At 39.7% G+C, this 26995-nt stretch overlaps 2 protein-coding genes and 1 long non-coding RNA gene across 3 annotated transcripts in view; 1 reads left to right on the top strand and 2 right to left on the bottom strand.

The window, feature by feature from the left end:
* Positions 1 to 4040, bottom strand: part of WDFY2 (WD repeat and FYVE domain containing 2) — a 48780-nt gene extending 44740 nt beyond the window's left edge. The window contains exon 1 of the mRNA XM_034432207.3: positions 3448 to 4040. Coding sequence (XP_034288098.2) covers positions 3448 to 3785 — 338 coding nt within the window. The 5' untranslated portion in view covers positions 3786 to 4040. The remainder of the gene's footprint in view (positions 1 to 3447) is intronic.
* Positions 3747 to 13211, top strand: LOC148116736 (uncharacterized). The gene is made up of 2 exons (XR_015732438.1): positions 3747 to 3981; positions 12904 to 13211. It is a non-coding gene; the product is annotated as an uncharacterized LOC148116736 (long non-coding RNA).
* On the bottom strand, positions 5451 to 20511 carry SERPINE3 (serpin family E member 3). Its single transcript, XM_034432550.2, has 8 exons — positions 20241 to 20511; positions 18370 to 18603; positions 17076 to 17267; positions 15157 to 15355; positions 14239 to 14339; positions 12932 to 13018; positions 10954 to 11037; positions 5451 to 7533 (listed from the first exon to the last, which is right to left on the bottom strand). The coding sequence occupies exons 1-8, from the start codon at positions 20497 to 20499 to the stop codon at positions 7490 to 7492; spliced, it is 1200 nt and encodes a 399-aa protein (XP_034288441.2). The 5' UTR covers positions 20500 to 20511; the 3' UTR covers positions 5451 to 7489.
* Positions 20512 to 26995: the final 6484 nt, after the last annotated feature.

The raw sequence follows: 26995 nt of genomic DNA on the forward strand, positions 1-26995 counted from the left end.
TTCACCAACCAGCGCGCTCACATAGGGCAGCCCTCCTCGGGGTGCCGTCGACCAAGCAATGTCGGCTGATGGCGCCCAGGACGAGGGCGTTCTCGGTGAGCGCGCCGACCCTCTGGAATACCCTACCCACCGAGCTCCAAACAGCTCCCAACCTCCGCTCCTTCCGCAAGGACCTAAAGACGTGGCTTTTTAAACAACTCATCTGATCTGTGGGGTGTTTTTAATTGGTTTTAATATGGGTTTTAAATTGTGGGATTTTAATTATGCTAAATTAATTATATTTTTAGTTCTTTGGTTTTTAACCTTTTGTGAACTGCCCCGAGTCCTTCAGGAGAAGGGCAGCATATAAATTTAACTAAATAACTAAATAAATAAATAAATTAGTGCATTGATGACATTACCTAGTTTGGTAATGAAACATCTGCTAAAAGCAACAAGCACTACACTCAGAAAGCACCAAGGACTCCACAGTTCAACCCTGAGCTACACATTTTCTCTTCTAAAATGAATCCTGGAAACTATTGCAACAGCTGAACGCATGAGGAGGATGGAGCTTCAGAAAAAAAGAACAAAAAGAGAGACCACAGCTGGTTACACAATCAGAATTCAAAGACTATACTTTCAGGCCCTAGCAGTGATCAAGTATTATGTGTAACCCTAAACAATATAATAATTCTCAGGGGAATCACATTGATTGTGATGATTAACTTTTTTTTTAACTTGATTGAGTTGTTTTGTTGTTTCCTGGTTTAAATACTTCTTCCCCAAGACCCTAGCAAGAAGGACAGCCATAAAAATTGTTTAAATAAACAAGTGAACTCACCTACTACAAAATCTGCATTGACTACAGGCAACAGGAAAGAATATAGATAGTCCTCAATTTACAACCATTCATTTAGTGACCATTTTGAAGTTACAATGACTTATGTTGAAGTTACGATGAAAAGTGACTTATGCCCATTTTCACACTTACAACCACTGTAGCATTCCCATGGTCATGTAATCAAAATCCAGATGCTTGGCAACTGGTTCAAATTTATGACAATTGCAGTGTCCCAAAGTCATGTGAACTTCTTTTGAGACCTTCTTAGAAGCAAAGTCAATAGGGAAGCCAGATTCACTTAACAACTATGTTACTAATTTAACTGCAGTGATTCACTTAACAACTGTCACACTTAGCAACATAAATTTTGGGCTTAATTGTGGTAGTAAGATAAGCACTAACTATAGATGTGTATATATGTGTATGTGAGTATATATATATATATATTAAAAATCCCATTTTCGGCCTCCATGCATCCCCTTTTTGGCCTGTTTCAGGTGGCAGGGACCGCTGCCACTGCCACCTATCCCTGCAGCCTAGAACGGGCCAAAAATTGGACATGCGGAGGCCGAAAATGGGGTGCACGAAGGCGGCGAGAGGTGGCAGCAGCGATGGGCAGCGATGGGCGGTGGCAATCCCTGCAGCCTGGAACAACTGATAGGCGGTATTCCAGGAGGTTGATCCAACCGCCAATCAGCTGCTTGTGCTAAATCAGGCTGTGCTGAAGCTGACCAGGCTATTTGCTGTAAGGAGGTAAATTGCTGGGAGGCAGAGGCCGAAGGGTGGGGGCCGGTGGGTGGGCGGGGCTTCAGCAACATTCGCTGTATAAGACACATAGACATTTCCACCCACTTTTTTGGGGGGGGGGTGTCTTATACACCAAAAAATACGGTAATATATATATATGCATACATAGGAAAAAAATTAGGAGGTTGAAATAACAATCAGCAGGCCCTTTATGGTGAGTCCCCTCCAAATCTGGCATTCTACCTTCTCTGATGGGGCTGGGAAACCTGTGATCCTCTTGCTATTACTTAGTACAGCCCTCATCTTTGGCCATACAGACCAGAGCAGCCAAGAGTTTAATTCAGGGGCATCTGTAAAAACCCCTCCTTAATTTGCCCACACACATTCTGACCTCACATTGGGAAAAAACAATGGGGTGAAACAATGACAAGCAAATCGTGTTGGTTCTCTCCCTTAAATCCCTCCTTTTCCCCCCAAACTGCTTTTTTCCTTTTTTCCAGTAGCAGCACCAAGCTTTCCTTACTGTTTTCTGCCACTGCTCTCTAAAAGAGTCGCATACTGTAGGAGAATCCTGCCAATTATGCACTGCAGCATTGCCAGCTGACAATCCTAAAGAGGCAATGCAGGTGAAACCAAGAAAGCCTCAGAGCAATTGTCAGCTGTAAAGTATACTAACTGGAGGCAACAAGTTTCCAACAACTCTTTGAGGGAGATGGATGCTTCAAAAATGTGATAGAAAGATAGGTAGGTAGGTAGGTAGACAGACAAGGTAGATAGGTAGCTGGCAGGCAGACACAGATAAGGTAGGTAGATAGATAAGATAGGTAGGTAGGTAGACAGAGACAGATTAGGTAGGTGGCTGGCAGGCAGGCAGACAAGATAGGTAGGTAAGACAGGTAGGTGGCAGACAGACAGGTAAGATAGGTAGGTGGCAGACAGACAGGTAAGATAGGTAGGTGGCAGACAGACAGACAGACAAGGTGGGTAGGTAGACAGACAGACAGAGAAGGTAGATCGGTGACAGACAGACAAGGTAGACAAACAGATAAGATAGGTAGGTAAGTGGGTAGACAGAGACAGATTAGGTAGGTGGCTGGCAGGCAGGCAGACAAGGTAGGTAGGTTAGATAGGTAGGTGGCTGGCAGGCAGGCAGGCAGACAAGGTAGGTAGACAGACAGACAAAGTAGATCGGTGGCAAGCAGACAGACAGACAAGGTAGACGAACAGATAAGGTAGGTGGGTAGGTAATTTCAGGTATAGAAATGCTTTGGAGAACAAGATAGTTGCCAGGTTAACACAACACAGCCGCTTGGCTTAGAGTTACAGCCTAGTACAGTACTTCCAGCCCCCTAAGCTTTGCTTTGGGATCCGAAGACCTAGGAAAGAAAGGGATCCCGCTCATTTGGGATCTCACCAGCCTCTTGATACCGCGATCTGCCGCTCACTCCATTTCCCCACCAAGTCAATCCCTCCTTCCCAACCTTCCTTTAACAGCCGAGTTGCCAGACTCGGGCAGACGGATCCAGACGGCTTCGCCTCTTCAGCCAGCGACGGCGATGCAGCTGGCACAGGCTGCCTCGTCCCCAAGCTCCTTTCGCGCAGAGCTCCGGAGCCCTCGCCCGCACTGCCGGGATGCGGAGCGCTGTTTCGTCCAGGAGCCGCGCCAGCTCGGTACTCGGTCTTTTTGCACAGAGAGACCGGCGGCTCCAGGTAGCCGAGGGTGGACTGCTTTCTCCCGATTAAAGCGCCCACCTTGCAGAGGCTGATGGAGCCGCAAACGTCGGAGAGGCACAGCCCGTCCCGGGCAAGAGGTGCGGCTCAGCCTTCCCTTCCCTTTTTTATTGCCGGGACCACGCAACGCGCCCGACCCTCCTCACCTGTCCTCCGAGACGCTGATGAGCCCCTCTTCCTTGGGCACGATGGCCGCCATGGTCACCGCGTCTTGCGAGCCCTCCACTTGGCCGAGCAACAGGGGCCGCCGAGTGAGCGGCACGGACGGCGAAGGCTGAGCAGCCATGAAGAGCGCGCGGACGGAGCCACTCCACCGCCACCAGGAGCTCCGCACGCCCTGTCTGCACGCCCTACCCTCTTTTTTTTTTTTTTCTTTTCTGCCCGCGCTTGCGCATTGGGAGGAGAGTGGCAACCCCCAAAAGGCTACGGTCGCAACGGCTTTCTCGGACGACTTCCGGCTCTCCAAAGGAGCCACTTGACTCATCTTGTGCGCCCGATCGGAAAGCGGGACGGTGGAGTGGGATGTAAAAGACTCAAGCGGGAAGGGAAAAAAGCCCCGCCTTAGCTTAGCTACGAGCTGACTTTCATTGCGGTTATTAGAAAAATATCCGTCTCGAGTGCGAAGAATTTTCTTCTCGCGGATTTTCTCTCGCGGGTTCGACCAGCAGAAAATGCGACAGGTAGAAGAGAGATCAAGGACGAGACAGATTTCACCGAATGGTATAGAATAGATAACAATAGAATGAATGAGCTGGAAGGAAGGGACCTTGGAGGTCTTCTAGTCCAGCCCTCTGCTCAAGCAGGAGAACCTATGATATTTCAGATAAGTGACTGTCCAGTCTCTTCTTAAAAACCTCCAGTGATGAAGCACCCACAACTTCTAATGGCAAATTGTTCCACTGATTAATTGTCCTTAGTGTTAGGAAGTTCCTCCTTAATTCCAGGTTGCTTCTCTCCTTGATTAGTTTCCAACCATTGTTTCTTGTCCTGCCCTCTGGTGCTTTGGAGAATAATTTGACCCCCTCTTCTTTGTGGCAGCCCCTGAGATACTGGAATACTGCTTTCATGTCACTCCTAATTCTTCTTTTCTTTAGACTAGCCAAACCCAAATCCTGCAGCTGTTCTTCATATGTTTTAGTCTCCCAGGCCTTTGATCATCTTAGTTGCTCTTCTATGAACTTTTTCCAGAGTCTCAGCTCTGCATGCAAGTTGGGAGAGCAGGGCAGGCTGTAATGGGGTGGAAAAAGGAATAGCCTAGTATGCCCAGGTGTTGCACACAATGGACTTGGCCCAACTATCTCAAATCCACTAGAGTGCAAGGAGTTGAAATTTATTTTGAATAAAACATAAAGATGACAAATGTTCCTATATCTAAAATAATGCTTCCTTCTGGCCCAGTTACATACATGCATAATCATCATATGGAGTAAAAGGTGGATATTTTGATAGGAAGGAAGGAAGGCTGATGTTCTGTTAATGACAGTGGTGAAGATTATTAACTAATGGCTCAGATCAGTCTCCTTGGAATACAGCATTATCTCCATCCAATCCAGTATTCAGAGTTTGACTGGGAACATCACAGACATTGATATTTGGGAAAAAGCTATTTTTTTGTCTGCTATATGTCAGCAAATATCATTACAATATCAGGTACTATTGTAATATATAATACCATTATAATATTATAGTCCTATTACAATATCAATGTCTGGACAGACATTTTATCGTATAAAGTAAATTGAGGTACTGTACATCATGAACCTTGTTGTTAATATGAATCTATAATAGTTTGCAGGATTAATAATGTTAATTTAAATGATGTTCTTGTATTCTTCCCACCTTTGGAGCAGTCCAGTCAAAACCAGAAGTAAGAGCTTCTGGATAAGCTGCTAAAGATGCCGCTTGTGAAGATATGATCTGGGCTTCTTCATTCAGTTGTTCAGTTGTGTTTTACTGGTTCACCTACTGGTGATCCAAAAGGAAGGTCAGAAACCCCTTTTGGCTGATGGCTTGGCTGGATTCCTTCAACCATCAGCAAAACCATTAAGAGGGCATATAGTTATTTTTAAAAAGCCGCTGCAATTTAGCAAGCAAGCATGCCAATTCTGAGCAATGAAGACATCACCAAAAGAACACTGATATCAGACAAGTTCTTAAATATTTTATTCAGAAGTTGTTCTATTGAGTTCAATGGATCCTCCCCCCCAAATAATAAACAGCATCAAAATTATTACAAACTCACATTGGCTCAATCAAGGTAACTCAAAAATAAGTCTATAATGCACTATCATCAAAATCTGTTTTAATAGTAGATTTTATCTGGAAATATCAGCAATGACAACCCAAATGATATAAATATTGGAGAGTAACCTTTAGTTAGGAGTATGAAACTTTTTTTTCAAATAGACATCAGCATTGCCCTTTCAGCAAATACTGGCAGCCCCACTCCACAAGGCCCACACAGGCCCACAAAAGAGTTCTGAATGAAAAGCGATCAAGATGGCTTTCTTTAGAAAACCTCTACAAATCTATCCATAGCATTAGTTTTCAGCCATAATTCCAAGTAGACCAAATCCTAACCCTAACTCTAGATTCATTTTCATTGTCAATGAGATTTTTCCAATATGTTTTAAAGAGCTCAACAAATAACTCTGAAAGAAAAACTGTCACCAACTCTTTCCTAAGAAAATTACTAAGAATATATCCCTACCAATAGTTTTGGCCATGACTCCAAGTAGAACTAACCCTAGCCCCAGATTCATTTTCATTGTCAATGGGATTTTTCCCATATGTTTTACTATGGTCCAGAAACAACTCCGAATGAAAAGCTGCCACCATTTCTTTCTTTAGAAAACTGCTAAGAATATATCCCTACCAATAGTTTTGGCCATGACTCCAAGTAGACCTAACCTTAACTCTAACCCTAACCCTAACCCTAACCCTAACCCTATCTTTCATTTTCATGGGCAACAGGATTTCCAAATGTGTTTTACTGTGGTCCACAAAGAAGTCCGAATGAAAAGCTAACGATGTCACTTTCCTTACAAAACCACTAAGAATCTATCCCTAGCATTAGTTTTTGGCCACGAGTCTAAGTAGACCTAAGCCTAACCTAACCCTAGATTAATTTCATTGGCAATGGGAGTTTCCCATTTGTTTTACTGGGGTTGAGAAATAACTCTGGAGGAAAAACTGTCAGCATGGTTTTCCTTAGAAAAATCTCTCAGCCTCTATTCTTAGCATTCATTTTTGGCTATGAAAATGGGTAGATTCAGACCAAACCAAATTTTTCCTGAATATACACATTTAGTTTAAAATAATCAAATGTAACACTTACTTCAAATGCTTTGTCCTACTAGCACAATAGAATTACAATGTGTTAGTGACTTGGAAAATTCTGTGTACTATATCCACATTTTAGGGATGCAGACTTTAGAGATATCATATACCCAGCATTGGTTTCTTCAACTCTATGCCTTCTGGATCTGTTGAATTTTTCCTGCTTTGAAATACAATCTTAAAATAGTAAAAGCTGTTTTTTCCCCAGTGGTTCTTCCCCAGTATTGTGTCCCCAAATGCAGAGTAGCTGGAATGATATGTATGTGTCACATGAAGAAGACACCTGGCTGAGAAGTAGTGGCTTAGTGAAAGAAGGAAAGGCCGAGCCATTACTATATCTGGTGCCTATGCTTTCTAGTTCTTTCCCACTGTTACCATTCTTTTTAATATGCTTGAATTAAAGTTGGTAGCATCATAGGTCATCATTTCCTTATTTTCATGGTTACTGAAGCTACGCACCCCCTCCCCTCAAAAAACAATTATGATTTATTGTTCCCATAATTTCCTTTGGATATTCCAAGATGAAATGTGAATGATGTGGTGGCCTAGAGGTGGAGCTGTCGCCTCAAAATTAGGAGGTTGTGCGTTGGATTCTAGGTAGCGGTAGAAAATTTCTCTCTGTGTGCGCAATCGGTCATTGTCTGCTGCAAACTCTGCATAGGTGTCAGGAAGGGCATCCAGTCAGTAAATGCTTGAGCTCTGTTCAGTCACCCTGACTCCACTCGGATGCAAGGGATTACAGGTTCATTAAAAGAAAAAAAATCCAAGATCAAACGTGCTTCTTAGATATGTATAGTATTGCCTCAGTGGCTTTGGAAAAGTAGACAGGTAGATGGATTAATTTTAAGTTTACAGTGTAGGATTTGTAAGTCTTCCTATGAACAGAATTGAACCTGTAAAAGAAAAAAGATTCAGTTCAGCCTCAGTTACACATATTGCTTATAGCAGTGGTCCCCAACTTTTCTGGCTCTGCGGACTGGCAACGACAGTGGCAGCAGGAGGGGAGAGGGGATGGTCTTGCACACATGCAGGCCACTTGTGCAAATGGAGCTTCGCTGCCAGTTCCCAATGGGCTGTGGACAAGTACTGGGCTGTGGACTGGGGGTTGGGGACCCCTGGTTTATAGCAAAGTAAGAACTTCAATGGATTTTTTTCTTTTATAGTCTTTGCTAACTGGCTGACTTGGTTAGGTAACATAGCCCCAACATCTGTGGAAGACAGCAAGTTGAGAAAGGCTTATTTGATTAAACAGAATGATTTTATGTAAGCCGTTAGGACAGAGTTTCTCAATCTTAGCAATTGCCTGGAGAATTCCAGGAGTCCATGCATCTTAAAAGTTGCCATGGTTGAGAAACAGGAAATAAGGGAGCCACATTCACCACAGTTGGAAGTTAGTAATATTGGAAGTAGAAAAATAAGATGTCTACAACTTTAATGAGAGAATGCTATTATTTTTTTTATAACACGGCTAATAGAAAGGAACCACGAAGCCAGGAAAGAAAGAAAGAAAGAAAGAAAGAGAGAGAGAGGGAGAGGGAGAGAGAGAGGAAGGAAGGAAGGAAGGAAGGAAGGAAGGAAGGAATAGAACAGGGCACTTCAAAAATGAAATGAAATCTAAAAATATCTCAGGTGTGTTACCCCAAGCACTAAGATACTTTATCTGGCTTTGAATACAGTAACCATTTGTTCTGGAGCATAAGATATACAGCTTTGGATAATTGTGGCTAAAAGCAATGTTCTGAATGTGAACATTTTTTATGAGAAACTTGTTATGTAACAGAAAGCAACCTGCAGATTCTATTTGTGGCCTACCACTCTATTGATTTTAAAAGAGTCAATTGAACTTTCTGGAGATAAACATTAATGCTTAGCAGTGTAATACTGTTATATTTATAATACAATGTCACAGATCAAAGCTGTGGGTTTTATTACACGTATATTATTTGTATATGCTAAGTGTATATGCAATTCGCTAACATGCCATTTCAACTGTGGAAGGAGAGAAAGATAATATGGCCATTTGAAGTTACTTTTACTTGAGGGCTGTTTGGACTTTGTTTTTAAAGCAGGGATGTACTTGCGAGGATGTAAATAACTTCTACAATCACCTTGCTCACAGTTACAGTACCTCAAAAAGCCAAGTGCTAGGAGGGAGGAGCAGCCAGTTGCCCTGCATAGCAACCGCCACGTTCCCTGCCTCCCAGCGCTACCTGCTCCACACGGCGCCCTCTCTGCCCACCAGGTCCATGGGAAGGCAGAGGCCCACCCCTCGGCAGGTGAATTGACTGCCAGGATGCGTGGCTAACTGTCCTACATGGCGAATCAGCCATGGAAATTTGTCTCATGGCGAATCACCTGGGGTGAGGTGGTGCGGGAGGAATAGAGGGGGAGGAGTGGCAAGGGAGGGATGCCCACGGTGGATTGGCTAGGATGGGTTAGGCCAATTGTCTCTTTCCACCTCACACACTCCTGCTTAAACTTAAGTCTTAAGCTGATCAGAGATGAAAGTTTTCACAACCACACAGTTACAAAGAGTGGTAAAAATCAGCAGTATATTTCCTTCTTGCAGATCGCTTCCCTCTGCTTGTGGTCAATGGGGAAAATGGGAGTCATGTTGCAAAGCGAGTTCTGATATTTTTAAACACAAGTGTTAGAATGGAACAGTCAGAATTCACAATTACTAAAATAAAAAAGAGGTCATAAAAATACCCTGAAGAAAAAAATGCAATGTGAAGGAAGAAATGTCAGAAAAATATGTGCCATATAAATGAGCCAGATATCATAATAACAAAGACAAACTCATTTTGTTTGGCTTTAGTCTTTGGTGTAGTGGTACTTTCAACACTTTGATGCAGTGGTACTTTTAAGACTGGTCCTTTCGTTCATTCCTGAGTAGTAAAGCTTCACTGAGAAGACAATGACAGATACCTTTCTGATGGTATCAAACAATTCTAATTAAGCACTTTACTTAATTAGAAGGCAATGCAGGAGAGACTATTGTAGCAGAAAGTGTAGCCCTTGATATATATTTCCTTTCTTAACTGAATCATGTCAGTGCCATTTTAAGAAAATAACATCTATGAATTCATTCTCAGCAGAATGAATGAGGCGAAAATGTTTGGATGCCCATAGGTTAAATTTGAAAAAAATGGAATTCAGATAAGCATGCTAAAAAAACCCGAAGGACCACTAAATAAGCTGTAAAGAAAACAACAGAAAACTGTGTCATTGTCATCCCTTAGTGGTCATTTGGATTTTTGCCACCCAGATTGGTTAGCGTAATGTATCAATTGCTTTGAAATTGTATTACTGTATTTTTCGGACTATAAGACGCACTGGAGTATAAGATGCAGCTTAGTTTTTGGGGAGAAAAATAGGGAAAAAAATCTGCCTACCAGGTATTCATCTGGCTAGTGTCCTTAGTCTGGTCACCTTCAGCACATTAGTTTGCTAGTTTTGAGCGCATGCACGCACTTTTTATCCCCTGCTTGGGGATAAAAAAAACAGCTTCTAAAGCACAGCTGATCTTTGGAGAGAGAAGCACTGAGAAAAGCAGGCAAAACACGGTGATGCTTCATTTGCTAGCGCCTTGTTAGGGCTGAAAAAAAAGCTTCGAAAAAGCTACATTCGGAGTATAAGATGCACCCCAATTTTCAGCCTCTTTGGGGGCGGGGGGAAGTGTGTGTCTTATACTCCAAAAAATACGGTAGTCTAAATCAGAGGTGTCCAACCTTGGCAACTTTAAGACCTGTGGACTTCAACACTCATGCTGGAGTTGACGTCACAGGTCTTAAAGTTGCTAAGGTTGGATACCCCTGGTTTAGATGCTGCTTTTCTAAAGTTTTGGGACCCATCAGATCCCCAGTGGGATCCAGGAAGAGAGCTGTTTCTCACAAATGAAGGCAGATTTGTGAGACAGGGCTGTTTCTGTCATGGGACCCGTTCTCTGCAATATCATCTCTCTGCAGCTCAAACTCACTCTGACCCTACTAACTTTTTCAAAGGCCTTCACCATTAAGCCTGAACCCTGGAAGTGCATTTGATGGTTGTATTGATTGGAGGTAAGGTGACTGTTGGTGTTGATGCTCAGCTGCTATTTTATTTATAATTTTGCTGACTGTTTTTGTTTTTGTTTTAATTGTTAGTTGCCAGAGCCAAATATTTAAGACGAGCCCATATAAAGTTAACAAATACATTTAAAAAATAGAGAACTTTGCTTAACGAAATGTCAAACTACTAGCATATAAAAAAAAAGCAGCAATATTTTGCTATCATAATAATGTTTTCTTATGGCTAAAATAATCCATGTTTACCTGTTCTGGCTTGCCTTAGAATGAAATTAAAAGGTCTGTCCGCTTTGAAGACAGGAGCTCTGGATCTTTTTAACAACACCATAGCTGTGATGTAAAACAATTGGTGAATATCGGGCTTTATTTACATTTGTTCAATTTCAAATATCTCACAGAAAGTAAAACTAAATACAGGTAGTCCTCAACTTACGACCACAATTGAGCCCAAAATTTATGTTGCTAATTGAGACATTTGTTAAGTGAGTTTTACCCTATTTTACAACCTTCCTTGCCACAGTGAAGTGAATCATTGCAATTGTTAAGTTAGTAACACGATTATTAAGTGAGTTTGGTTTACCGATTAACTTTGCTTGTCAGAGGTTGCAAAAGATGATCACGTGATCCCAAGACACTGAATTTTGATCACGTGACCATGGGGATGCTACAACAGTCATAAGTGTGAAAAACAGTCGTAAGTCACTTTTTTCAGTGCCATTGTAACAATGAACAGTCACTAAATGAACTGTTGTAAGTCAAGGACTACCAGTACTAGAGAATTAAAATATCTAAGTCCTAATGACAGTAAGAAGTTAGATCAGTAACAGAATTTTGCAATCCAAGACATTCTTATTTGTTTTTCTAGGCCAGTCCTACATCACCTTGCCTCCGATTCCATCCATCACTTCTTACAGCATATGCTAAATGGTTGGATTAGTTTGAGAGATTCCCCCCCCATCACCGATTTTGTCTTATCTGGTCTTCCGACAAACTCTATTTTCCCATACCCTTCTGATGGGGGTTGAGAAACTCATGTGTGTGAATGGCCATATCCTAGATATATATATTATGAGGAATAATTCTGAAACACAAATAGTGTTTAGAACTATAAGATACAATATAGCACTACACCTTGTAAAGTCTGTCCATATCCATTTGTTAAATTAGTTTTAATTGAAGTCTGTCCACCTGCATTGTTCCTTTTTATAATCATAATGATACAAAGTCACACCAGTCAATGTGAATTGCCCCCTCCGTAATCTTTAGAAGATCACACTGTAGGATGGAATAATAGTAGTTTGTACAATCTTTTTCTCTTCTCCCTGTAGCCTTCTGACTTTCCTGCTTTTTGGCTTCAAAGCATTGTTGCAACCCTATCAACAAAGGAGTTGAACTGGAAGCAAGAGTAGATGCTAGAAAGTGCATTGCACAACTAGCCAAGAACTGTTTTGCTAGCATTTAAATCTCTGTTAGAGACCCAATAAATATTATTGCTGGTCCTTTTTGGTTCAAATGCCAATAGTATATAATATATAATGAGGCCAGAATAAGTGCTACCTGTGAGCTCCCAATCTATTTGATTGGAATTTACTGCAGCCCATTTCTGAACGATTTGAAATTATTAGGCGCTGCTGCCTGGTTTCCCCCATCTTGCTTCCCTCCAGAGTATAACTTTTTGAAATCCACAAGTTTGACCCTGCTGACTAGGAATTCTTTTCTTGTTACTCTTGGAATTGTTATAATTATGTGTATATTGTTTCTCACTGTAGAAAGTTTGAAGTGTACATCATAGCACTTATTCAAACAGCATTATAAAATTTAAGCAGATAAAACAAAAACAGTTAATGCCTAGGGAAAGTCAATATGAAAAATATGTTAAGAGGTCCCAAACTTGTCAATGATAAACTTTGATGTAGCACAGTGGAATTTTATAGATATGAAAGTTTGCTTCCTGTTTGCTGCCAAGCAGCAAACTGCAAGCCATGATATAACATGGAAAACAAGATCTGTTTCCAATTTCATAGGTACATGCATGGTTGATAATAACATTGGATGGGGCACCAGGTTGGGTTAAGCCGTTTTAAAACTTCCCGTGGGCAAATGGATTACCCCAAGGAGCTGTATTTGTTGGATTATAAAATAATTATTTATGTTAAAAGTACTGTTTAATTAATAAACCATTTGCTTGTTTTCTAGATTCATGCATTAATTCTCTCTGGCTTACCTGTAATGCCAGAGGCTTTTGTGCCATCTTCTGTCACTTCAATCTTTGCTTTGTGGACAACTTCCGAGATATAAAGACCTCCTTGTTCTAACAAACCAAAGCAGTTATTATTTGCCAGCGCAAAACCAAAACAACTTATTTAAGGAAGAAACTGCTCAAGAAAGATTTCTGTCACAGAGACACTAGAAGACAACTATCAGAGAGCTCAGTCAAAATGTACAAAGACAGATGGGTGTTGTTTGACAGATTGACAAAATGAAATAAAGGCCTGCGGAAAAGAGAGAGTTTCTTCCAGAAATTATAAAGTTAATGCCATCTATAAATTTAGTAAGTATCCCCCGTGAAGTGGAACCCATCCATTAATGAATACATGAATTGCAATGAGAACTGAGTCAACAGTTTTGGGAGTATCCTTACAAAAAAAAAAATCCTTATCCAAAATAACTTTATTTATTTTACTTATTCTTTCTCCCTATATTAAAGTTCTACATAGGCTTTTCAACTGAGGGTTTTTCATTTTTACACCAATATTGTGGCTTTTGAATGAGCTGCGTGGTGGCCTAGAGGTGAAGACACTTGCCTCACACTTGGCAGACTTAAATTCAATCCTAGGCAGTGACAGATGTTTCTCTATTAGGGCGTTTCTCTATTAGGGCGCAAAGAGAACATATCTGCTGTGAACTTTGTGTAGGCATTAGGAAGGGCATCTGGCCAGTAAATGCTCAGCTCCATCCCAAATCCCAATTAAAAGGGATTACAGGGTTGTAAAGACATACAAGTAAAGACACACACAAAATGTAGCTTTTCAATGCACTTCTAGGATAAGTTAGCCGTGATAAATGAAGTGATTTGTAAGCTTCATGGCAAAACATTTTAGGTGACAGAGGCTCAAATAAAGCATTGTGCGAAATAGAGTACAAGGTACATTCTTGTTCCAGAAATAATCCATGCCCACCTGTGATTAGAAAAATTGTTTTGTAGACCCAAAACTCCAATTAGAAGATCTTTTGTGATGAATCACTGCCACAGAACAGAATCTATAATTTGAGTCCTTAGTTTAACATAATGCATATAGCTCCTAAGATCTTCCAAAAGTTTCCAATGAATTGTAATTTTCAACATCACAGAAGAGGGAAAACTTTAAATATATAGGAGATTGTTGTATTATTTTATTTTATTTTTAATTAAAATTAGTTGCCTTTTCCTTTCTTTATTCTGATCCTGCACATTTTTTTTACACTGTGGCTCCTAAGCCCTCAAAGTTGCATATGGCATTTGACCTGAAAAAGTTGTATAGGCAAGCTTACCTGAAATACCCTTAAAATTGGCTTCAGTCTGCTCAAACATGTCTGTAATTCCTAATGCAGGTAAAATCATCTTTAAATCCAAGTGGTTTTGAATTTTGAACCTGGAAAGGTGATAGAGGAACACTATAAATATACTATGTTGTTTTCAGTGCAATTCCTCTATGGGCAAGGTGACATACGGCCTCTCCCGGGCTTAGTGAACTTCACCTCCCAGCAGCCTACTTAGCATGTCTAAGAATGAGATATGATGGGAATTGCAATGGAGCAACGTTTCAAGAGCACATAGTCCATCCTGAATATTGCATCACTGGTGGGATTCAATTTTTTTTTACTACTGGTTCTGTGGGTGTGGCTTGGTGGGCGTGGCTTGGCTTGGTGGGTGTGGCAGGGGAAGGATACTGTAAAATCTCCATTCCCACCCCACCCCAGGGGAAGGTTACTGCAAAATCCCCATTTCCTCCCGATCAGCTGGGACTCGGGAGGCAGAGAATAGATGGGGGTGGGGCCAATCAGAGGTGGTATTTACCAGTTCTCCGAACTACTCAAAATTTCCGCTACCGGTTCTCCAGAACTGGTCAGAACCTGCTGAATACCATCTCTGTATTGCATATTTACAAGAATATGTAGTGTTATTCTGGATATGTTATTCTGTTTCTAGGGCTTAAAGCATGCCTTTGTTTTTGTAATTATTTCTGTGTAGTTTTTCCAAGGTCTTATCCCTGGATTTCCACACTTAAGATTTTAGGCAGCACAGATCCAGATGATATGGCTTTGTCCTCTCCTCTTTCCTACCATGTTTCATATCCATAGCCATGGCATTTTGTCTACAGTCATGTTTGTGCCTGTTACACATACACACACAGCAAACACGAGCAGAGATCCAAATGTTGAAGCAACTGGATGTACGTTGTTGTTTACCTAGGGAGAAAGATATCCATTGCTGTTCTTCTCAATGTGCTGGACCACAGAGAGAAGGTTTGAGCCGAGAGGTAAGTCTCAATCCTGGCTAGAGAGGCTCTCCTGTTGGATGGAAGCACCATAAACACGCTAACCTTCTCCTCCAGATAAGGTATTTCAACCACAGTGATCTGATCCAGAGAGCCCACTAGGAATTCACCTGCAAGTCAAAAAACAAACAAACAGTGGTATACTATTAACAAACATACCAGGATTTTCAGTAATTTCAGAAAGACCTTCTAAAGAGTGATATTTCAACAGTAGAACACTATTCAACAAGGGTTTATGAGCTATATGTGTTTAGTTCTGAGCATTCTGAAAAAAGCCATTTTTATTCAGATTTTTGATTAATAATTACGGTACAGCAAGATAACTAAACAGACTGAAAGCCTTCCCCCCCCAAATATTTCTTGTCACTGACCATTATTTGCATATTTATTGGATTTTAAAATAATGCTTCATACATTGGAAGTATTCAGAAATAATCTGAAAAAATATTTCACATTTTGTATTTATGGACATATGCCAAACAGAAATGCACTGGGTGGTATTCTTAAAAAGCATCGAGTACATTTAATCAGATGGCACTTTTTACGCTAGCAGTAAAATACTGCTGTATTGTACCAGTAAAAATCCTCAGAGTCCTATACATTTAGTAGAAATATTTCCTCTATTGCATATATGGAAACTGAATTGAAAGAGAGTTGTATCAAAGGTGGCCAATTGAATTCACAATAGAAATAAAGCTGGAATCAAGAACTTTCTACTTTGCAGCACAATTTCTTAGTCACTATATTACACTAATTTAGGTTTAGTGTAATAAATGTCACATTTACAGTATGAATGTATTAAGTAAGACCACCATTCAAAAGCAAATCTGGGCTAAGCAGGATTTTGGATATATTTCCACCACTACACAAAATTTAAGGTCAGGATGAAAATCAGAACACACATCAAACTTATAATTTCCACCATAAACTATTTGTTCTCCTGCATTGTTCTACAAGTCTGTGGAACATTCTGTCTTGGAAACTATAATGGGAGCTCATTGTATCATTATTTAGATCAATTTTTTTCAAACTCAGAAACTTTAAGCTGTGTGGACTTCATCTTCCAGAGTTCCCCAGCCAACATGCTGAAGTCCACACATCTTAAAGTTGTTATAGTTGAGAAACATTGGTTTCAGTAATCTGTAAAAATATAACTGTTTCACCAAGATTTTAATAGTTAACTGGATTTATCACCTATTTAATATTTTTGCATTGTGTTTTAAAATGTCATTAGTCAAACCTGAGTGCCTGGATGAGCAGAATGTGGGAAGCAATTATCAGCTTTTAACAAAAAAGATGTTAAATGGCAACTGGCAAGAGAAAACTGGAAGTGACACAAAAAGGGCTGACGAGAAGGCTGTGGGCTTCTTTGAAAAGGGAAAACACTGTGCTACTCTCCATTTTTTCTTACATGACATTTTAACAGTTTAGGACTGTTTGACTAGCTGCACTTGACATGGGATAGTTGCTATGCGCCCCTCCACAAGTGCAGAAAATTCAGACATTAGAGTGATTTCTTTTACTGCATATTCTCTGAAGCTTCTTGTTTACTTGTCTTTATGTTAGTTTGATTTTTTTTTAACTTGCATTCTTTCAGGAGTTTGAAGCAGTGAACACAATGCTCCCTCTCCCATTATTCCATGCAACAACATGGACTGAGAGAGAGTGACTCAAAATCACCCAGTTAGCTTGTTGGGCTGTGGGTGGACTTGAACCTGATTCTTCCTGATTCCTTAATACCATGCTGGTTCTCTTTTTCTTCCAGCTTCTTTCTCTCTGTCATGAGGGAAACTCGTCTGTATAGAAAAAGCCCATCCCTGTTATCCTTACCATAATTGACTTCCGCTCTGAGATACATGGTAGGCACTTTCAAGGTGATGCCATCTGGAGTGGTAAAGAACAAAGCTTGAGTGTGTGTGAAAGTGAACTTCCTTTGCCACGTGCTTCTGAAGTTCATGGTGCTTACCACGGCTATCTGGTTAAGGGGAGACGCAATTGTGTCCAAGGACAGGGAGCTTGCTTCTGTAATGGGCAGAGAACAAAAGAGTGAAATCTTGCCAACAGAGATGAATGTAACACATTTATTCTCTGTTTGAAATGTTAACTCAGAAACAACAACAACTTTGTGTGCTTTTAGGACTTAACAAAGAAGGATTTGATGGCAAATTAATGACCTCTTAATTGCAATTTGGGGGGAAAAAACCCTTACTAGGATGCACTGGACTGCTAGTACTGTAAGTGTAAACTGCCTTTGGAAAATCTAGCCGAACCAAGCAAAGCCACAAACATGTCAGGTAGCAAAAAAAGAATCTAATCTTTATCTTGATGTTTGGAGAGCTGTCATACTCCTGATTCTTCTATGTTCAATTCTCCAAACAGAAGGTTAGGCAAAAAAATAGGTTTATATAGGATGCTCTGTCTCATAATTTTCTCCAGGTGTTTTTAGCTGAAAATTTAGCAGGGACCAAACCTGGAGTGCTGTGTATATATACTCTTATCACTGATTTAGTTTTTGGAAGCAATCTCTGTGATCAGGTCCAGGACATAAGTGATATTGACCCTGAAGAAATTTACAACAAATAGGGGACAATTTTCTTGTTCTTCAATCATAAATGGAGTACTTTACTGGAAATTAGGGCTGATCAGTGTCATTTGTACTCCTGCATGCCGGTCTGAGGCTGAAACAATTCTATGATAATCTACCTTCTGTGCCATATACTTTACTTTAGGCTGCACTGTTCTCATCGAAACCTTGTTTGCCTTCAAACACTGCCTTGCCTGTGAACTTCAGTTACCAGGAGAATTATATGAACCCAGGCTGCAGAGAAGATTACACTTTTGCTTGCAAGATTTATGGCTCTCAAATTTTGAGTTTCTTGGTTCAGGTCGGAGACAGCCAGAGTGTACCAATAAAATATTTCAATGCCTTTCTGTCCTAAGGTTCGTGCCAGTCTTTCCTAGCCTCAGCAGGTTGCAGCCCAGAGAGGTCATGGGAGAAAGTTGGCGAGTACACTCAAATGTCACTTGCCTACACATTTGCTACTCTGTGCTTGAGTGTCTCAAAAAAGCTGGTGCAAACCATGTGCATTGCAAAGGGACAACAAAGAGGTTACTAAATGCTTACCTCCTGTATTCTGGGTAATCCATTCCCTAATTCGTGCTTCGGTCCTGTTAGGATCGCTGAAGTTTGTTTGCTGCACTGTGTTATTTCCCCACCATGCAGTCTGCTGAATGAATTGAGGTGAAAGCTGCATCCCAGCTTGAACAAAGAGGGTACATGCCAAGTGCACCATAGTACTTTGGTTGGAATTAATTCCTCCTTTGTAGGCTGTGTGCAAGAAATTCTGGATGTTCTCATCTAAGAACAAGAAATGTCCTTGTATTATGGTAGTCAAGGGGGAGAAATAATAATGATACAAAATCACACCACTCAATGAGAATTGCCCCCTCTATGATCTCCGGAAGGTCATACTGTAGGAGGGAATAATAGTGGCTTATACAGTGTTCCTCATCTCCCTGTAGCTTCTAACATCCCTGCTTTTTTGCCCCAAAGCATTGTAGCAATCCTGCCAATGAAGGAGTTGAACTGGAACCAAGAGTAGATGCTAGAAACGTTCACTGCACAACTAGCCAAAAACGGTTTTGCTAGCATTTAGATGACTCTGTTAGAGAGCCAATAAATACTATTTCTGGTCTTGTCTTCTGCCCCCAGTTTTGTACCCAATGGTTACATGGGATATCTGCTCCTTCAACAATCTTCTTCTGGTTCTTCTCTCTAAAGTGCACTCCCAAAATTTGCCCCAGAACAAATGGGGAAGAGGTGGGGAACATAAGTGGAGGTGAAGAAGAGAGGATTAAATCTATTCCCCTACCATTCTTCATCCCCTTTGCGCTTGGACACACTTGATCGATCAGTTGTCAACCAGTCCATCTCTGAATATTTGTCTGAGTCTTTGAAGCTTCCATGACTAAGAAGTTATAAAGAATAAGAAGATGCAGATTTGCTTGTTATTTTCTATATTTGCTTTGAGGAGGAAATATTTAAGGGGGAAATGCTTGTATTTGCTTTGAGAAAACCAGCATTTATTGTCAGTCACATTGAATTGACTTTGAAACCAAATTCATATCGGAAATCATAAGCTTTTGGAAACACTCTCAAAGCTGCTAATTAACCATCAACTTTGTCATTTCTTTCCTCTTTAACAGTAGGTTGAGGTAAACCATTAGAACAACAGTTAAGAGCTTAGTGTTTTTGTGGCTCAAAGCAAACATTTGTGCTGTCTGCATTTCAAAAGGAGCTATATCTTTAAAACTACCCTGACTTTCTATTTATTTCTCAACCTCATTAGTTGTAAAGCAATTGCATTTAAAAGTACATCGGTGCACATGCCAAGTCTCTTTTTATTTGTGATCCTATGTAATAATTCCATGTCCACATAGCTAGTGCTATTCTGGGTGCAAGAGACCAGTGACTTTCTGCAGTCTACTAGCTTTAAATGATCCTCTCCAGTTGTTGGAAGTTCTTGGGTAAGTTTCTGAAGTGGTGTAAGGTTTCCTGCCTAAGCAGGGGGTTGGACTAGAAGACCTCCAAGGTCCCTTCCAACTCTGTTATTCTATTCTATTCTATTCTATTCTATTCTATTCTATTCTATTCTATTCTATTCTATTCTATTCTATTCTATTCTTTCCCATCAAACCTTTAAATGGCACATTTCTACACGGAAAACTCTTTTTCATGATTTAATGAAGGGGGGGGAATCTGTAGCATGACAAAAGCAGAATGTTTAAAAAGTAATACTTTGGTACTGGCTGATTTTGAATGGACAAGATGTTACAAAAAACAAAGTCATAAAAACTACCATAGTCATAAGTTCAAAGGCCACTCAGTTTTGGTTTACATGATTTTGGCAGTGGAGAAAAATGAAAATTCTCGGATGGACTTTATAATGACATGCAGTGTTCCTTAAATACTTAATGTCTCAGAAGATTCCTCACCACGAAAGCTGTATCCCAAAGCATGTTCCAGTTGTCCAAAGGTTTTTCCACGAGCACCAAATTGCAGAAGTCCCAAAGAAAAAGAAATGCTTGCTGGTGAGATGACAAGATTTGTTCTGTTATTACGCTCTGCTAGCTTTTGGTAAAGAGTGAAGGCAAACTCTGTTTCCAACTTTTTCAGATCATTATAGTTCTCACAGCTTCCAATATTCAGAACACAAAATAACAGAAGAAAGGAGGTGATGGAAAGAGACAGCATGAAGGCAGAAGTCTGGACTACCAAGGTAGCCTTTCCTGCAACAAGCAACAGGAATAACCCATTTTAGAGATAATGACAACTGGACTTTATTCTTATATAATGTTTAGAATACTGGACTACATTCTAATGTTTTAAATTCCTCATGACCCTGTTAGGGGAACTACCTGTATGAGAGGTGTGTTGCAGACCAGGTGGACACTTTCACCATATACATTGGCAAGATAATAACTGTGGATTTATTTGGAGATTTGTGTCCAAATTTTGCATGGGCTGCATTTTTCCTTTTCCCTCCTCATCCCCTCTTCCTTTATCATCATTTTTTTTTAAACTTGCAAGCCTGAGACCAGGGACTGTCTCATTTATACTACTCTATAAATCTGTCTGAAAGACTTTAAATAAAATAATTGATTATAGACATTTATTAATAATAACAATTTAGAAAATAAATGAAAAGTGATATTGATGACTAGTCCTTGGTAAGCACGTGATAAAATAGACCGGTCTTTACAATGTATAAAAAATTTTTAGCAAAAGAAAACCCAGATAAGTTTTTTTAAGCTATGTTTGCTATATGTACCTCAAATATTAATGTGTATTATTAAATATTTTAGGTCAAAAGCAAAGCATACTATCAAAGCATAGTATCCAAAAGTAATACATTTACATTTGTTTCAGCATTTTCCACTAGTGCCTACCACTATCTATGCATTTCCTCCAGAAAAAAATCATGGAATTCTATGATTTTATGACACAAAACTCCTACGGTTTACTTACTGTCAGATAGAGTTGAGTGCATTGCTGGGTCCTTCTGTTGTACTTAAGTTAAACCTATGTCTGTTGTAGGTGTAACCTCTTCTCCACAATATATAACCAGATGGGGTCTTAGTCATAAGACCCCTGCTGCAAAAGACACCCAATGACTGTGGACTCTGTTGGCGATGTCTGTACCACCCCAACCAAATTCCTGTAGGCTCTGTAGGGAGCCAGGCAAAGAGGTACAGCAAATCCCAGCGAGGTACTGAGGGAGCCAACAAGCACCATTCAAGTCTCAGGAGGCGTGTGACCTGCTTCAGCTCAGAAAGGTATCACCTGCCAGCATCCCTTCCATCCCTCCCCCAAATTTTATACATTCCACAGATTTGCTAATGGAAGCGGAAAGGGTGGCAGGTGTGTGTACCAGGCACAGTGTTGATCTTAACCCAGACAGTGTGAGGGATTAAGGAGGAGAAGAAGGCCTGACCATGCTGGACAAAATTAATTCCATGAGTCCTTACTCCAACCAAACCTTTTGTCATACTAATTAAGGAACGCCGAAAAGAGACCAATTTGATCGGATGATTCTCCTGCTGTTCTTTAATTACAACTCTCTTTAAGAAGAGGAAAGAAAGAAAGGACTTGAAAAAATATGTATGAAATTGTAACTAAGTTGTATTTTTTAAAAAATGAAACAATTGTGGATGGCTGACAAGGTATTCCAGTACACTGACAATCTTGGAGATTAACAATACAGAGAAGAACTGGAAGAATGAAGGAACCCAGGTTTTTTTTTTTCCCTCTACCCAACTTTTAAGAAATGTCCCATGGCTTTGTCTGAAGTCAAATAATGTAGTAATATTGTTCTAACTACCCCATTTTAGAATTTGGTCACTTTTTGGCAAAAGAGCACTGTGGTAACATTCAAGTTCAGCAGAACATTCAGATGGCACCTGAAGAGAATATCGTAAATAAATAAGTTGCATGAAGAAGCTTGTTGTCTGACACCTAGGACCTAGTATTTGTTTATTTGTTTGTTTATGAAACCTGGCTTAAAACCTTAGACTTTTAAAAGTGGGAAGCTGGATAATTAAAATAAGAAGCACTACAAATAGCAGTTAATAGCACAAAAATGCTGTTGCTGTTCAGATGGAAATCAAATACCCAAATCTATGCATTAGCTATAAGGTTGGAAAAAAAAGAAAGTCTAATGAACTGAACCAGCCTCTCCCAACTAATACCCAGTATTCTTGTGATTTTAAAGCACAAGAATCATAAAATCAGCTCTTTGGTTTTCTTGGAGGTCAGTGGCAAAGGAAATGAACACAAATTTGGACCAGAAAAACTAAAACAAAAAACACCCCTGTCTTCTTGTGAGTAAGGAATGATACATCACAGGCCTACTCTCTTACATTTTTCTAAGCATCATGTAATCTTGTGAAAGTTTTGTTTTCATTGTTGTTAGTTGTTGGGGTTTCTTCCCCTTTTGTTGTAGTTTGTAAAAAAAAAGTGCAAATGACACATAATTGAACACTTCTTTTACAAAAAAAATCATAAAATGAAATCAATCCATCAATAAAATTTAGATGGTCAGGTTTTGGATTTCTGTCTGAAATATACAGTATTTGTGTGGATTGATGTAAATTACAAGGGGGAAATGGTCAAATGTTAGTAAAAGAATGTTTAACTAAATACTTTTTCAAGATTTTTTTCATCTGATGCTATTTTCCACAATTTCCATTGACCAACAAGAAGCATTTTTGTTCACTTCCAAAGAAGAAATTGTGAATTCAGGATAGCATAGCTTAAAGGGGAGTTGATGATTCCTGGGAATGAAGACCACTTCATTGTAATTCCTCTCCAAACAAGGAAGGTTTAGTGACTTGATTTAAGGGTGCCTTGATATCAAGCGGGCAGTGGATTTAGAGCTCTGGGAAACAAGGAAATAGCCATCATCATGCTCAAACCATGGTCACTGCCTTTAAGGACACCAAGTTCACATGCTTCCTTTTCTAGTTACCTTTGGAAATTGCTTTTTAACTGATTTTAGGTATTAAAAGACTTTAAATCAACAAGTCTGAAAACATTGGGGGAGTTTAGTTCAATTCTTAGCAAAAGTTTTAAATACAAGGTTTTTTTTTTAAAAAAAATAATAAACAGCAAAAGGGTAATTTGAATTTTGATCTTGGAAAGTTAAAAATGGACTAAGAGTCCAGATGATTGAAAATAAGAGTTTGGAATTAATTGTAAGAATCCTTCCTATGGGGAAAGTTTTGAATTGAAAAAAATGTGATAGGATGAGACTTTGAAAGTTGAGACTTTGACACTAGAGGGAACAGAAAAAACTAAAAAGTATAATTAAAACAGAACCTTTTAACCCTTACTAATATAGAATGAAGCAAAATATTTTAAAAGTGGACATATAGAAGGATTTTTGAATGGTGGACTCAGAAATTAAGAGTGTCTGCTTCTATAATTAGACTGTACATTGAAAGATGTTATGGGACAGAAACAAATAGTCAAAGCTGACACGCTTGAGATTGATCTGAAAGTGGATTTTAAAATGACAGGCTACAAGAATGATATCTTAAAAAAGATGCTACCCTGAACATACAAAAGAAACCAGCTGATATTTAACAATTAAAAATTTATATAGAAATAATCCAAGAGAGTGACCTAGATAATTTCCCCATATTGGATTTCAAAAGAGGATTGTTAAAACTTTGAAGAATTTTACAAGATAAGACAAAGAAAAAATGAAAAGAAATAAAGTTCCAGAACATTATTTGAAGGGACTAATGATCAAGATAGGTAAAAGTAAGAGTAAAAGTAATACAATTTGTTGTATTTTAAGAGAAGGGATAAATTACTAAAATTGTTTATACATGTGACGAAGAGGGAAGTCATTGCCTTATAAATTTCCTTTCTTTAGTATATTTTTTCTTTTCTATTTTTCTTTCTATTTTTTATTATGTGCACCAATTTTTATCCCTTTTTATAGTTTTGATTGATTTTTATCTTTGCACTTGTAATTTTCAATGAAATTAATATTTTAAAACTCTACAATTTCCTTTTTGGTTGTTGTAGTTCTTAATAATCTTATAGACATGATATAATCTTAAATAGTTACCCAACACTGGTCTCATTGTATGCCTTCCAAAACAATAGAAATATAAGCTGGACTACCGTAGTTGGTATTGGTAACAATATTAAAAAACTCATTGATCTGAAAGGGATCTTAGAAGTAATCTACTCCAATTTTCTGCTTTGCAGGAGCCATAGAGCATCTCTGGCAGATGGATCATCTAGCTTTTGTCTGAAGTAGTTCAGTGAAAGAGAAATCACCATGTCACATGGCAGCCTACACTACAGGCTGACAGTCAGGAAGTTGCTTCTGATATCTAACTTGTTTCTCTATAGTCTGCTCTTTGTACTATGTGAAAACTAGGCTACAGAATGGATTGTGCCAGGTGACTCCAGATCAGAAAGCGGAAGTGACCAGTGAGAGAAAACCAATGCATGCACTGAAGGTGAGCAGCAGTTTGGGGGCACAGTTGCTTCCTATTTAAAATGAAAGCATTTTTCCCTCAAATGTGAGAACAATATTCTATTAAAAGTTATAATTATAATTCTAGTTTCACTGGAATGGAATGGAATGGAATGGAATGGGACTGAATTGAGCTTCTGTCCTAGCTCCTTAATTTTTGGAGTAGGGTATAGCTTGCATCAAAAACTAGACGTTCCTTTCAATCCCTGAAAAGTTGTATACCCAAAGGATTCCATGCAACGGAGACTACATTTTACAACTGTCCTGTAGTTTCTTAGATTTATATGCCACTTTCTTCCAGGAGCCTCAACTTTCTTGATAAATAGGTTTGTCTGAGACATTACGATTGGTCTGAAGTCACCCATTGAGCATTAAGGACTGAATAAGCCTTGTATTAGGTTTTTCCCCCTAATCCCTTGTTAATACATTACACCCAGAGACTAGTCATCCTTCAGTCTAATTCTGAGCTCACCAAACAGAAAATTCTTCAGGAGCAGCCTGGCTCTGGGACAGCTATAGCACCAAGTTATAATTAGCAATGGTTGCTCTACATAACTAGAGTGATTAAGTTCAGTGGTACCAAATGACTTCACAATTTCCCCTTAATTCTTTTGCTTACACAAAGGTCATCCATTTTCTGGTAGCTTTTAACATTATGCAAGGAGACATTTAAAAGTACTTAGTACTTTCTGACCCCTAACGCCCTATTTACACACAGAGAGGCAGTCAGCTTGAATTAATCCTGTTCTAATTAAAGCACAGGCTTCTGATGTCTGCTCACTGTAGCACAGAGAACCACCAGGTACACAGAGGTAAATTGAGCTGGATTAATTGTGGATGTGTGTGATTCCCAGAGAGAAGTCAGCTTTCGTGAATTTCTGGGGCACTTGGTCCAACATGGAATTTGTATGCAACCTAACTATGGAATGCCTGTCTACAGGCTTTTGCATGTGTCTGCTCTCCAGTATCTACTTTTGACAAGAGAAAACTCAGAAGGAACGGAGAATACAATCCTATTGCGTTTCATCACATCTGAGAAATCCCTATATCACTTACTCCAGGAGTGTCAAACTCAAGGCCTACAGGCCAGATCTGGCCTGTGGAGTGCTTAGATCTGGCCCTAACTATGGGGCCACCCTTGAAACAGCAGGTGGCTGTTTCCCACAGTGCCTCTGCCAGCAAAAATGGAGCTCAGGAGGGCTGTGTGTGGCCCTCCCGTGCTCTGTTTTCGCTGGCAGAGGATTGGAGGAGGCCGTCGCAGCCAAAAACAGAGCTCAGGAGCCCATTTTCACTGGCAGAGTGCTCGGTCCACCACAAGCGCCCCTGACATGAGTGATGTCAAACTGGGCATGCCCACCCCAGCCACACCCACCCCAGGCCCCAAGGTCAAACACAACCCTGATGTGGCCCTCAATGAAATCGAGTTTGACACCCATGGCTTAGACCAATACATGTATAGACACTTGGATTTGTTTTTCTTTTTTCAAACACATTGCCCATCTACTAATATGCAAATATGCACTTACATATGAGCTATAATCATCTGGGATTTATTTATACAAAGCGAACAACAACAGTACTCAGAATCTATGAGTTGCTAATCTAATAGCTTTACAATAAAACTGCAGTTGAAGTAATGCCAGGGAGCCTGGTGGCGCCGCAAACTAATAGCCTGTTATTAACATCCAGCTGCCTGCAATTACTGCAGGTTCGAATCTCCCCAGGCTCAAGGTTGACTCAGCCTTCCATCCTTTCTAAGGTAGGTAAATTGAGGACCAGTTTGTGGGGGCAATAAGCTGACTTTGTATAAATATACAAAAGTATGAAGGCTATTGCTTAACGCATTGTAAGCCGCCCTGAGTCTCCGGAGAAGGGCGGCATATAAATCAAATTTAAAATAAATAAATAAATGTCAGTTCCTGAACTTTCAACACTGAAAGTGGAAAAAAGTAAAATATTCAAACTAATAATTTGGAATTTTTTAAAAAAACCACTAAACCACACAACCAAGATCTTACATCTCTTTCTAAGCCTGTGTATTAATAATGGATGCGTCATGTAAATCTACCCTTTGCTAAAATGTCTTTAAAACACCACGAGATGGCGCCAGCTGTGCTTTCAGAACAGTCAGAACTCAAAGCAAAGGGAATCAGAATTTTCCCAGATACAGTGTGCACCAATTTTATTCTGGCTTTT

Source organism: Pantherophis guttatus, chromosome 1 (assembly GCF_059756535.1).
Source record: "Pantherophis guttatus breed Tessera chromosome 1, ASM5975653v1, whole genome shotgun sequence".
Classification (NCBI taxonomy): domain Eukaryota; kingdom Metazoa; phylum Chordata; class Lepidosauria; order Squamata; family Colubridae; genus Pantherophis; species Pantherophis guttatus.

Coding starts and splice junctions, on each gene's coding strand:
- SERPINE3 (XM_034432550.2), bottom strand. CDS start 20,499: ATGCTGTCTCTTTCCATCACCTCCTTTCTTCTGTTATTTTGTGTTCTG. Junction 18,604..20,240: donor TTTGGGATACAGCTTTCGTG/GTGAGGAATCTT, acceptor TCTTGTTCTTAG/ATGAGAACATCCAGAATTTC. Junction 14,340..15,156: donor ATGGATATCTTTCTCCCTAG/GTAAACAACAAC, acceptor TCACCTTTCCAG/GTTCAAAATTCAAAACCACT.